The 14,344-nt window shown below is 39.0% G+C and overlaps 1 protein-coding gene and 1 long non-coding RNA gene across 30 annotated transcripts in view; one reads left to right on the plus strand and one right to left on the minus strand.

Moving 5' to 3' along the window:
* The window catches only part of LOC141742801 (uncharacterized), a 343,134-nt gene extending 333,179 nt beyond the window's left edge, over positions 1–9,955 (plus strand). For 7 of the 17 annotated variants that reach the window (XR_012586865.1, XR_012586863.1, XR_012586864.1 and 4 more), the window contains 2 exons: positions 3,726–3,897; positions 6,295–9,954. This is a non-coding gene — a long non-coding RNA (uncharacterized LOC141742801). Of the gene's footprint in view, positions 1–3,725; positions 3,898–6,294 lie in introns of all 17 variants that reach the window. The other 10 variants (XR_012586870.1, XR_012586873.1, XR_012586871.1 and 7 more) reach the window with 4 other exon arrangements.
* The window catches only part of GALNT18 (polypeptide N-acetylgalactosaminyltransferase 18), a 281,814-nt gene that overhangs the window by 80,279 nt on the left and 187,191 nt on the right, over positions 1–14,344 (minus strand). For all 13 annotated transcript variants that reach the window (XR_012586860.1, XR_012586862.1, XR_012586861.1 and 10 more), the window contains 3 exons: positions 10,417–10,602; positions 4,901–5,038; positions 638–733 (listed from right to left, as the gene is read on the minus strand). Coding sequence is in view for 10 of the 13 variants with exons in the window: in XM_074586017.1 (XP_074442118.1) it covers positions 638–733; positions 4,901–5,038; positions 10,417–10,602 (420 nt within the window). In the remaining 3 variants the exon portion in view is untranslated. The remainder of the gene's footprint in view (positions 1–637; positions 734–4,900; positions 5,039–10,416; positions 10,603–14,344) is intronic.

Raw genomic sequence — 14,344 nt, forward strand, 5'->3', positions numbered from 1 at the left:
CCTGGGGAGATAAAATGTCTTAACCTTCTTGTTTGCCAAGTTAAAAAATCCAGCTGTTGTGTAAGAAAATAGAAAGGTTTGGGTAATTTGAGTCTTTGGCACACACTAGAGTAACAGGACAACAGCACAGAAAGAAAAAAAGGAGCTTTAGAAGAAGGGCTTTCACAAGAACAGGGTTTGGAATTTGACACAGCTGTATGGTGTGAAGGTACATTGCAGATTTGTGAAAATGAGACAGTATATCAAGTAAAAAAGATGTTGCTTCAGATAATGTATAAATAAACTGTGAGTATACATATGTATGTATGTAAAATGTTTTAAAATGCATTGTTTTATTTATATGACATGCACAGCTAAAGATCAGAAATGAAAGCTTTTATCAAGAAATCTGGGTCAGTGCTGACTCCTGTATTCCTTAAAGTCTTTCAAAACGAATAAACAAACTTCACTGTCAAAGTGCTAATATACCAGTGATTCACAATTTATGGCAGAAATAACGTTCTAGGTTTCTACAGAAGAGCTACTAACCAGCTTATGGAGGTATTGTTGCAGGAAAACAATAGTAGGTACAAAATGGTTCCTCCCACACAGTCTACTACGAGCAGCTGCAATACCAGAGATCATTAGACAGACTAACCTGTGGTGTCATTCCATGGCAGATATACATGATTGGGATATTCTCCGTGTCTGGCCCTTGATCAAGGCACAAATCACTTTTCAGGGAATTCTGCAGCTAAAATAAAGAAAAAGAAAAAGAAATCAAGCAAGTCTTCCCTGAGAAAAAGATGGTGTGATTACTTTCTTTTCTTTGCAAAAAAATCATACATAGCTGAGCAAGGAAATATGCAAAGTTAAAGATACTTGTTGCAGTGAAGATACTGAAGAGAAACACCTGGACTAAATTCTTCCTTGTAGGTAATCTAACACTACTGATTTCAATAATGTTGCACAATGTTTCAAGGAGGGTACATTCCAAAAAGCCTTCAGAGATACAAGTAATTTTTGATATAAATTTTTAAAATATTAAGTCTAGTGAGTCTCTGGTACACACTATATACAAAAGACAATTTTTTACCAGGGCAGCTAGCTGAGCTTTATGGATGGAGCTTCAAACATAGGAGAAAGCCCTGTAATTAAACAGCTTTTCAGAATCACCTCAGGTGAGTCTTCTGATTTCTGGAAATAATTCAAAAAAATCCTTTCTGCTGACACTTCAGAGACTTCTGGCCAATTGGTATGCACTAGCTCTTCTTTGCACTATTCTGAGCTAACCCATGCCCAGCAACCTAACTATGAACCGACTGCAAAGTTCTTGGCCCTGTTCATCACAAAGCCCTATATATGACCTGTGCAACGCTGAGACAGGATTTTCTGAAAGTGAAGAGCTAAATTAACGAGCACAGATAGCTGGAAGGTCTTTTTAGAGTGTGAGGCCAAAGATGTGGATTGCATACCCATGGGCATGTATAAAGGTGTTCAGCGGTGTAAGATCAGTTCAGAGAACACGAGAGAATTGTCGGATAGAGGGGATGAAGAGGCGATGTGGTTTGCAAACATGTGTGATTAACTGATCAGTCCTGTCAGCTGTGTACAGAAGCCTCCTTTGAGGAAAACAAATTGATATGCTTAGAAAGGAAGTCTAGAAGTGCGCCAGTATGTAAGAAGTGTGGACAACCCAGAGACTGAAGTCAGGCAGTGAATAAAATCAAAACCATGAACTCATCTCTACAAGATTTTCAACTCCAAACCTAACTCTAAATTCAGTAACAGACAGGACAAATCTTAACATTAAAGGGAAAATATGCATTAGGTATCAATACTGGCCTTATTCTTAGCTTCAAGCCTTGAGATTTAAATAAAGTTTCCTCTCTCAAAGCTTTGTATTTCTTAGCCATAAACGTAACGACGACCATGACTCTAATCATAATCAGACATTAGGCAGCACTCTCTATCCAAACCAAGATAAGTATCAGCCTTATTAATTCATGCCTGGATTCATCATTTCCTTCGGCTTTTCAAAACCTCTTCCACAAACTCAAATTCTAATGCTTGTCCTAGCCCTAATGTTATAACCTTTTCCACAACAATCCCCATTATAAAGCAAGCAAAAAAGTCTGTCTCGATCAACATCAGCATGTGACTTAGCTGGGAGGGCTGACCCAGCAGTAAAACACATACAGAGAACTTCAGAGTCCCAAGCTCTAAAAAAAACCTGACATTAACCCTAATAGCAACTGTCTGGTGATCAGGCGCTACAGAAAAAGAGACAGAATGGTATATTCCTTTTAACACCAGTCCTCTTCTTATGAACCTTGAAAACAAACAAAAAAGAGCTCTTCAGATTTAATGTCTCAAGCTTTTATCCCAATCACAACTCTAAAAATAATTTAGAATATCTGTAGAGAAATGATCCCTACAGAAAACAGAAAAACAAAAAAGCCACTGGCCTGTTAACTAATCATGCTGTTTCAAAATCTGAGGCCCAGGCTCTTAGGAACCTTCTCTTTCCAAAATCTAGTGGCTTTGTGGCAACCAACAATTAACTTGGGTAATGCAGTTTTAGACTACCAAGACTTAATTACAACCCAAAATATAACCAGGTCACTAATCCTTACTCTGAAAAACGGAAATAATTAGTCAATGCTGCCATTTGCTCCCTTTCAAACTTAAAGTGTTGCAGCATACAGAGATAAAAATAGACTACTGAAATTTCGAATTTGCAAAATTATCTCAAACATCAAGCTGAAATCAGGGAGACAGTCCCTGCACTAAATACATCAGCTTCTGGCCCACCAACATCACTTTTTCCTAACTTTAAGCGTACTTCAGAAAGAAATTTGGTTCCCAACTCTTTACTCTGCCACCAACCCTAACCCTAGCTATATGCCACAGCATAAACTAGACGTGAGTGATACAACTATTTTCCTAACTCTCACAGAACAGAAGGAAATTTAGAATTCAAGAAATAAATATGGGTGCTGACACTGTAGATGCCTATATCTAACCCTCACCCCTATTCAGATAACTTTCATAATTACTCAGTATTTTTTTTAATTAATGGTAATGCTATAGTAGCAATATATCTTTTTTTCTACAAAAAAATGAAGACAGTTGATGAATGGAAGCACTTAGAGAATCAGCAAGCAGCTCACTTGCTTTGAAATATCACACCTTTCTCCATTACAAGACAAGCAAGCGAACAGGAAAGCAGACATGATGGAAGATTAGAGATACAAACAATTCTTTTACTAAAAAGACTGGGGCACTTCATCTTTTTGTTTCGTACAACTGTATTTATAAACCAGTAAGCTGTGTATTTCATAAAACACTCCCCCTTTGCCTGTACAGATAGGTTGCCATAGCTGTCCACTACTTCTGTTGTGATAGTACAAATAATGAAACAAGGACTAATCCTCACATCTTTCTTAGCTGATGAGGCTGCCCTCACACTGCAGACAAAAGACTGCATCGCCTGCATTATTATGCGGTACCTAAATATGCATGTTCTGCTGACCAGTGAGTTCAGTATTTCTGCAGATTCTTTTTTTTTTTTTTGTATCTTGCCAGCAAGGAACCTTCAAAGGCTGACGAAAAAGTCTCAGCAGAATATAAAATCATAGGGTGCTTGTTCACTGATTTTCATTTTGACTTACCTGATACGGAGTTAACCCTGAGACTACACAACAAGTACCTTAGCTATTCCACTGTCTTCCTTTTTTATCTAGTGTCACTTCTACCTGCACGCAAAGACTTTTTAGCCAGAGGTACCTACAAGCAGAACCCTGCACCTGTTAGCTGCTACGCCTCCTTCTCCCCAGGGAACTCCGCTCCTGATTAGATCACGGCATCGCTGAGGGCCATTCCACCCAGTCTATGGGAGAGGCTCCCTGCACACAGGTGTGATTTTGGCATTGTTCTGAACTATTTCGGAAGGTAACCATGATCTCATGCATTTAACAACGACTGAAACCTTTGTTGGAAGTGTTTTTCTTCTGTTTTTGATTGTATGAAAAATCAGCACGATAATTTTAACTGATCATCAAAGGGGTCATGGAACTGCATTTGCCAAAACAGAGCAGCTGCTCTACGGCACCCTTAAGGGTCTTCTCAGAGCTGTACTGGCAAACCACACAACTCAGATTTCTGTTTGAGGAGGAATGTCTCAAACCAAATCTTTCACTCGTATGATCTGCTCTTAAGTGTTACGTTTCCTAATTGGGACTTGTATGCAAAAGGGCAACTTTAATTGAAAGGAATCCATTTTTGTGAATATGACACGGGACAGAGAATATAAAAAGGACGTCCTAGCTCTACTTGCTTATTATGGCCCCATATTAACCTGCTATGCTCATCTTCCATGTCATGCACACCTGCCCTCTCTTTTTAGATTGCTGCTTTTCTAGGGGCAAGAATTGTCTCTGCTTTAATTAGCACGGTACAACTCAAGTGTAATTTCAACATAGACAAGGGTACTACACAAGTAATGATAATGACGATCCTAAAATACAGGCATTTGAGGTTCTAAATTAAGATCTGGCTACAGTATTAAGAAGCTTGCAGTTCAAATACTGAGCCTATTTTGTTAATTCACGTGCTGCCGCAAACCTTCCAACTGACAGCTCCAACGTGTCTAAAAAATCATGCCTTGAGTATCTTTGAGTGAAACGCAACCCATGGAACAAACAAAACCAAAACAATCAGGGAGGAAAATACCATTCAGAATACCTCAGCAAAAACTACAGCAGAGCAGCCGTCTCTGTCAACTAACCAGTCTAACAAATTATTTAACTAGTGACTTCAAGTTTATCTGATTCTTCTACTCAGAGTTTTCATGAATTATTTCCACTATACACGTTTCTCCCCCACCTTTTTAGAATGGGAAATGCAAACAGATCCTTACCACTCCATAGGCGACAGTATCTGAATACATTCTCATTTCTGGATACACGCTGACAAGATACCACCTAAAGGTCTTGCACTGGAGCTTTTTCCTCAAGGCCTTCCTCTCAGAAATATCACCAATATCAATTCCGGAGTCCTGCACATAAAACAAAGGACAGAAAAAGCAGAAAAGACATCAGTGATACACTCCCGTGTAAACTGATCATCCAGGGGCTCCCTCATTGCAAAGATGACTATGACCTGTGATAAATACCAGCTTTGGGTTGCAGAGTGAGCCTGTCACCCACAAACACTCCATAAATGCCCCAATTAAATATGATACAGGTCACCGTGGCGGGGTCTCTTTCAAAGTCTGCTTTGGTCAATGGAACTGCTCCTATTGACTGCAGTGGGGTTTAGATCTAGCTTCCAATGAATATCACTGTTGTTCTCTAATTTCCTGGCACTTTCCAAATCCAAAAGTAATTGGCAGTAAGTAGGAAGTTGCCCTAGAAACAACCTTGTTGCCGGCATCCCACTGTGGCCTAATCACTAGTATATGACACTTTCTGGCCATTTCTGAAGCCTGGGTTTACTGCTTCACTGCAAAGAACAGAAGCTCTGCTCACCTTTCTGAAATAGCACTTATTAAATTGCTCTTGTAACGTAAAAAGAAAAGTTGCTATTTTTGTTAAAAGCAATTGCAGAATATTCTCTCCCCTAATTTTTATTCTCCTTTACATTTCTGGCTAACCTAGTTTCTACTTATCATAAGAGCAGATCATAAAGTGTTAGTTTCATAAAGTCCCTGTATATAAAAAAATCAATAATTTATCACACTAAAATCACACAGTGGAAATTTTTAGAGAAGGATCTAAGTGCAAATCCATGGCTGCTATTTGACAGGAAGTAAAATGAGACATTTTGCTCCACACTGTGCACTACCACTACTGCCTCAGAACAAAATGGGGGATAAATACATTTTCACAGGGAAATCCTACAATCTATCTACTTAAAACAACAGCCCTTACTGGGCCTTAAACACCCCAAAGATTTTGTCTGACACCAGATATGATTTAAAAATAACATTGGAAGTATTGAATTTTCTTAAGTTACACATCAAAAAGGTATCTTTATAAGTATGTAGCTTTCTGACCTGCTGAAGCAATGACTGCTTCTTACAACCCAAAGCACTGAATTAACGTTAACCTGGAACAAGTATATTTTATTATGGAAGAATTTTCTAATTAAAGTAAAACTGACTTACAGATTAGCGAAGTATACTAAAAAGTCGGAAACTAAGGCATAACTCAAGTTAATCATTAAAAATGATGACTCCCCCCTCAAGCCCTACATCATAGAACTTCATGTGGAACTACTCCTTAACCAATCATTTTTTCCTGACTTTTCTAGGAAGTGACTAGATAAAGGAATGTGCTGTGTGGTGCTGTAAGACAACCAACTGATCCCGTGGAAACTCCTGCTCATGCACGGCTCTATCTGCACTTTCCAGTGTATCTGCCACTTGTGTGAAGGAAAAGGAGGATGCCAACACTCAACTTCCAGCACTAACAAGGCTTCCTGGGATCAGGTACTAAATTGGTCCAGTGCATCCCAACTCCTTTCCATGAAAGCCGGCAGTCACCAATGCTTTTTCCCTCATAATTAATTGTCTAAGGTAAGAAAGAGCATCCAGGGCCTCAGTAATCACATCCTCCCATGCAGATGGAGAAGGAAAACAGCTCAAAAGTAGCACACTGGCTTTATCACCAGCAACAACTCTGTGTGTTCCCCAAAGCTGAGAATAAGATGGGAGGAAAAAAAAGAAAATAAACAAACCCCAAAGCATAGGGGAGGACACATGGAGAGCACAGTTCTTGCTTCTGGGACTTGAAAAATCTCTCCTTCGGGTTTTAATTGCTTTTTCTGAATCTATTTCTCTAAGTAGTTTGGATGCAGAAATCACCATGGTATCTGAGATCCCCATTTGAAGCCCTCAGTACCTCAGAGCCACCCACGGAGATCCCAAGAGGGAAGTCACAGCACGCCGACAAATGAGTCTAACTCTTTTTTATTATTATTAGCTCTCAAAGACTAAAACCTTTGGAAACATCTGACTATGGGGATTCTCAGAGATCTGGAATTCCTCCACGGAAAAAACAGGTCCTGTGGTTAACAGTTTGGAATAACATATTTCATGGAAAATCACGACTGTTATAACTGAACACATTTCTATTACCTACACTGTCCGTTACCAGTGCGCTATTTCATCAGCTTCCAGATAGAGAATTACTCCTGCAGTTATCCACTTGTGCAACAGAATTTGGCCTTTTGCTATCTGTCTGGCCTCTCTGCATGTCTCCCACAATGATGTTTCGCCATCTTTTTGCCTAAGCTGAACCTAGGATTGATTTGAAAATTGTCCCTCTTTGGTATTTCACCTTTAATTTAATGTTGAGGTAAGCAAAGATGAAACAGAGATACTGCCATCCAGTCTGATATCTAAATTTGACTTAATCCATCCCCAGCCTTTCTCACCCACCATCTCTTTGCCCCCTGCCTACTGGAAGTCTCTATTACAAGTGTCCCACCCACAAGCTTTATGTTATTTTTTTAGGTTGCTCCTTTACACTGAATACTCCCTCTTTCTACTGATGTTTCTATACCAACCAGAGACTGCATTGCTCCTAATCTTTTGATGTATAAAAGAGGACTCCCACTAATAATGAAGGTTTTCTTTACACTGACTGATTCAATTACAGTGTTTGGGAGCATAATTTCATACTGTATTTTCCTCTTTCCCTTAAAAGGCCAGAAGCTTTCCTTAAACACGTACTTGTTTCCCACTGCTCTCAAATCACTTCAGTACTCACAAAGTTTATCACGGGAAAGGAAAACGAAGTCCCAGTGCTTTGGAGCTCTTCCCCAGATTCTTGCCACCAGGCCTTGCACAATGAACCCAAAGACGCTTAGAACAGCTTCAAATAACACAACTGATTTGGGAAACTGGAGCACATGCCAGGCTGTCAGAAAAAAACAGAGCCCCAACACTCTGCTAAGTTCCTCTCTATTTTCCACATGCTGGGTGAACAACACTTGAATGTACCCAGCTGTAAGTCACAGACCCCATCTGACAGAAAAACCTTCTGATGGTCACAAAGGTGCCACACTGTCCCTGAACAGCCTGCAGCAATTACTAGGTAATGAGCAGATTCAGGCTTTATAGGTGTGTGACAACTGTGAAAACTAAGCTGTCTCCCAGTATGTTTTAAATAAGTATGTGGGCATGTGTGTGTTTATTTGATTTCCTACAGTGGTGCGAAATACAAATGAAGGTTCTTTGTGCTACAGGTTCCGTACACACACAGAGTGATAGATTTCTCCCTACAACACAGGCATCTCATTACATTGCAGAAGAGGCTACCGCTATTAAAATCTGATTTAGCGCTTGCCATTTCCAGCGTTTAAGTCTGCACTACGGTTTGACAGCGGTAGCCTTTGTGAAGATGAAGAGAGAATATAATCTGCATTGCAATTTATTCGAGCAGTTCAGTGCAATGATTAGTACATTTGTGGTGGGAAAATGACTGGAGATTGAAGTAGTAAGAAAACTTGCTATTCCTCTTCAAAACTGTGAACAGAATCAGTTTTCAGTACAAGATCTACCGTGCAAACACCTTGATGCACTTTGTGACCTGAAGAAATCAGTCGAATCCACGCACTACATATATTTTTCCTTTGTTTAATAAAATATATTTGTTTCCTTTGCTTAATAAATGAGTTTCAAAATTTATTATAACAGGCTTATTTTTTTCTGACCTATCGGCACAGTCAAGACTGTTATTATTACTTGTTAAATTTCCATTTAACAAGTAACAATAACAACAACTTCTCTTTGTATTCTCCATGAATTTATTTCCAAATTGCATTCAAATCTCAACTTTGCACAAGATTAAGCACCACCACCATCATATCTGTATGAATATTATACAAAACCGAGTATAATACTGTATATCCTGGTTAGCAAAAGGAATTTCTAAATTCTGTCTTAATGCTATGTTTGCATGTCAAAGGATTGAATCAATGAAGATCAACCAGTCTTCAGGAAAATAACTAACAATAAAAAATAAAAACTAAAATTTAAATCTATCAGGTTAATCTCAAATAAAATTCATTTTAAATTGTTTTGATGTAAAATAAGTAACCTTATCTTCCAGAAATGTCTTTATTCTTGTATGCACTTCCGTGTAATTACTCAATACAGGGACACTTAAAGGGTAGACTGCATTCTGTGAACATGGGACTACCTTCCAGAAAGGTCTTCTCCCTCTACCAGATCATAAAGGATTTTTTTTTTCTTGGTGCTTTCATGGTGTTTTATGTGGCTAATTCTGCAACCTGAAAACAGGACAATGTTTTCCCCACTTCGCCAAGAAAACTATTGAAAGCAGCTGAATTAACATCAGCATTCATGTACCTAGCTGGGTTTTGGTTTCTAACCTTTTTTCCATATTAAACTAAAGGAGGAGAAGTACAGCATTTTATTTCTTGAACCAGAAATCACACCAAAACCAGTTTATCTGAACAGCTGCAAAATCACTCAAGAGAGATTGTACAGAGATTTTAGTAAAGAAAAAATAAATTGCCAAAATCCATTTATTAAGTCTTAAATATTTGCCTTTGCTGTCATGATGAGAACTGCACACTGGAAGTCAAAACTGAAATTCAACTACGGCCACAGTTTTCAACCCCTAGGTGGAAACAACCTATTGTACATGGATCCTGAGTATTTTCCAGAATAGGTACAGTCGCCTTTTATCAGAGCCCTATAGCTCTTAACAGTTCATAGCTTAAAAACCACTGACGACAGAAGAACAACTAAAATCCGATATCAAACTGAACTCTCAGGTTAGCCATTTGACGTTACCTTTTCAATACAATGGACCAACCACTGCTCATCTATGGAAAAGAAATCTGAACAAGAACGCCCAAAGGGAGGCGCCAAAAGGGAGTTGCAGCTAGATTCTGCGATATGTCATGACAGCCACCCTTACTCTGATGTGAATTTACTCAAGAGTGACACACCCACACTTGAACTGATAGATGTCAACACCCCTTGCCCTCTGGCAGAAATCCCCTCACAAATCTGGTGGAATTATAGCTCTCTGTGATGGTAAATAAGACACTTAAATTCAAAATAAGATATGTAATATAGATTTGATGCTTCTTTTTTCCACATTTCTGCAACTACTAGATTAAAATCTCCATGAAGAATCATCAGTGAGGATGATGAACTTGACAAGAAATTAATTTTTAAGGAACCTGAAGACAAAGAAATTATTCTAGAATAAGGCAATATATATTTTTATATATAAGCATGTATGTATAGGCATACCTTATGCCTATACGTAGGAGATAAATACATACACATGTGTATACAAATAACAAAATCCTAGCAGAAAAATCAATATTCAGGGAACCAAACCCAAAAGCATCTAAGGCCAAAGCTTGCAAACACTGGTCTTTGTGACTCACCTCCTGGGGTATGTTCCACGCCATATAGACATGGCTCTTAAATTCATCCATCCAGACTTCAGCCACCCTTAGTGCGTTTCTCCGGACATGAGCAGTTAAATCTTCTGTGTATGGTTTATGTGCTCTTTCAATGTGGGCAATCCTGGAGCAGGGCAGAACCTCAACGCTTCCTCCACATTGCCATACCTAGGACAAAAAAAGATTATTCTGCTAGTGAGAGCTCCCTACACCACTGCTGTCCTTTAGTAAATACACTGAAATTGTTTTATTTCTATGCTTGTCATTGTTACAAAGGAGAATAACTACTTGAGACTTATTTGACTATACGGAGGGGTTTTTTAGACAGTTGCGAGAGGAGAGAGTTATTACCTTGACTTACCATGAATTATTACTACTACGTAACTTTACTACAGAATTATTACATTACCAGTAGCCTCTCTTTGCAATCTTCCTGGATCAATTTAGCTATTCTCAAGATTATTAATAGAATTATTTATAGGGCATCCAAAACAATCACGTCTGGGTTCAAGTTTTAATGCCTTGCAGGCATTTCTCGAAGATTGTGCACAGTCCATCTCAATGCATACACGCACTATTCAGAACCTTGACCTAGCCAGCCTTACGTAAAAGGGAAACTAAGCTAATCCACTTTTTAAGATCACTAAGGTTTCAGGTTCTAGGAAGACCGGGAATATAAATGCATCTTATGCTTTGCTTCAAACGTAGCTCAGGAAGGATCAAGTTTATTTCTTTTGAGAAGGAGTTAGAAAGACTAAGACTGCATGGTGAAAATGTTCTATGAACAATTTCAACACACACTATTCTTACAGATTATAATTCATTTATAATGTAGGTTACTGTACCTGCTCAAGTGTGTTTCAGTTTTGCCCACTACCGCAGCTGGGAACGTCCATAATGTTAATCGTAAGTATTGCATCCATTTCTGATTTTCTCTCTTTCTGCTTTCAACAAGAGAGAAAACCATCTTGGCAGCCTTAACAGTCAGTGAAGTACTTAAATTATTCTACATACGGGTTCTTTTACTGTGTGTCTTGTATTATGTAAACTTCCTAACAAGGTCAAGGCAGTCCATTCATAATGGTTGAGTGGATGCTGCTCAGGTGAAAACCCAGATGTACTCAAACCATTTGATCCTGCTGAACAAGTACCTCAGTGTCCCAGAGGCAGATGTACTCACTGAGAAGTGACAAAGTTTGCCTTATGATACTGCTAGCAGAGATTCCTGAGGCTTGCTAACCAATACCAAGACAGCAAAAAATGAGAGCGAGCGTGCTCCTTCCTCATACAGCTCATCCAGGAGAGAGTATATTTTGATCTCCCTCCTAGTGGCCGGGGATGTGGGCTGGCAGAACATCATGTTCTGGAGCTGACCTCAGACCCCTCAGGTTTGTCCATCCTATAGGCATATGCTCTACTAAGGAGGCACTTTGTTCAGTCATTCATTTTATATATTTAGACATCTGGCTTGAATACAGCATTTAGGCATTTGGCAGCTCCTGAGACCAGAAAATGTGGCATGGATTCAGAATGTTTACAAAGCCTTTTCTGAACTGGTGCCTAATTGCATTCAGCATATGCTGGGAGAAGAGATAGAGCCTTGGTTTTCAGAGCTCTCTGGAAGATGAGCTATCCCATGAACCTGTACAGTCGAGAAGGGAGCTGAAAAGACTTCAGCATGTCTTTGTGTCCAGAACTCGGAAAACCGTAAGAGTAAATAAACATAACCATTACCAACATCAGGGCAAAACTGAGATGATCACAAATATTTAAAAATAAATGGGCAGTTGATCTGGCACAAGAATAAATAATCTGGAAACAACATTTGTGTCCTATCTTTCTAAATATCATATAAAGTGGGAAATCCAGCTTAACAATCTAACAAAAATAACGGTTTGACAAACATTTAATTCTAAATGGTTCAGCTACATTTCCTAATAAAGATTAAATGTGAAGTATCATCAGGCTTTGTTCACACAATGCCTGCTTTCAGTCCAAGCCATTTCTCAGTACGGCATCAACATCCAGCTGTAAATGGTTTCAGAGTTACTCATGGTACACTGTTTAAGTTAGTGTCATAAAAGACAAGGAAGATATAGAGAGGGTCGTAACTTAGCCTAGGACAAGACAATTCACACACCCGCATGCGCTGCCTGCTCTGCCTAGCCTTTGCTCATTTTAACTAGGGTAGGCCTCAATCCAAGTCTAACACGCGAACACCAAATCTTTTGTGGGATTTTCAGAATTAGGTCTGAATGCCATCTTGACAACAATTCACAAAAAAATGTGAGCCAAAAATCCACAGTCTATAATGAACTGAATTTCCAAGTAAATTTCTAGGATCTGAAAATCTGAAGAGTGGACTCATTTATAATTTTAATACTGATTCAGTAATCAGTGAAATCTAATTTGACTTTATAATGAAGTCATATGTGTTTTCAAAACACATCCTGAGATGACAAAGTCTTTAATACAGTCTGTAAATAACAATTACCCACTATCTGAATAAACATCAATTAATCAAATCTGGTGGCCACTCCTTTCTCTCAGGCACTGACAGTCTTTGTTCTATTTCCAAAGACTAATTAATTACTCTACAAGAACCACGGATTCACTTAAAAACTTAATGCTAAGAGGGAGTTGTCAGCATAGGTGCTGACAGAACAGGTTGCATTAAACAGCTTCAAAACCAAATCCTATTATTTCTAAACAAAAATCTCCTGCAATCCCTGAAAATGTGATAAGCATACACCAAAACTGGACTAGAGATACACGCTAGTAGTTTTCATATATCAAGATGAATAAAAGTCCTTTAATTAATGACTTTTTAAAGAGGAAGACACGAGAAACACATGTGATCTGAAGACAGGGAAAGCATAAGTTACAGTGTGTGCAGAGCTTGCAGTTACAGCGCTGCAGAAGCAGCACTGCCCTAAGCTGCAGGCCACAAAGCCTTGCAGAGCACTCGCAGAGTGAAAGCAGACGCAATTCTTTATAAGCGCAGAAAGCCCAATCCTGACTTGCTCAGCTGGTCACATCTAGGACAAGCCACAGTACCTTTCCCTCCCGCAAGCGTTCTTCGCCAGTGGGATTACAGTACGGTGAGAAAGCTCTTTTCTCCAAACGTTTGATCGCACTTAGGGAGAGGCCAGTCGCACAGAAAGAAAACGTAGGTAGGCATTAAAGTGGGATTTTCAAATGGGCATGAAACTCTCCTGGAGTCTCAAAGGACTCTGGATTCCCAACTCCCCAAAACGATGTGCAAAATCTCCAGACAAGGAATGAGGGGCTTTGCTAGTCATACACTAAATATTGAACACTGTAGTGAACAGGATACATGAATACTAAACAGTATAACATCATTAACTGACTGCTACAGAAAGCGTTAGCTTTTTTTAATATTCTTCCCTGACTGTATTTAAATAAGGGAATTTCTTGCAGCTCGGTCAAAAACACCCATCCATTTTTTCTTTCTTTCCTTCTCAGACAAACTGTCCACATGAATCTGACCGCTCCTAGTTCCCCCCATCTCCTTTACTCATGCAAACAAACCCCTGGTACTCCAACCATTGCGTTGGAGCCATTGTGGATGGCTGGATGGTTTTTCAAGACATCTATGAAGATGTAAATCTCACACCAGAAGTGCACAGGAGAGACTCATTAATTACTCTGAACCAACACCTTTTGGTCAAAGACAATTTTTAGATTTTTTTAATTAATATTTTAATACTAAGAAATATATTTTCTTGAAGACTCAACTCAGAGGGAAATTGCAAAGCCTTTTAGAGCAGTTTGTTCTTCATCTAATAAAATTCCTGTAGACAAGAGATTGTCTTTATAGTTGAGAAATAGGAATAGCAATTGAGGGGTCAATTCCTCACGTCTTCACATGTTTCCCCTGTGAATTTCA

Source organism: Larus michahellis, chromosome 4, assembly GCF_964199755.1.
Source record: "Larus michahellis chromosome 4, bLarMic1.1, whole genome shotgun sequence".
Classification (NCBI taxonomy): Eukaryota; Metazoa; Chordata; class Aves; order Charadriiformes; family Laridae; genus Larus; species Larus michahellis.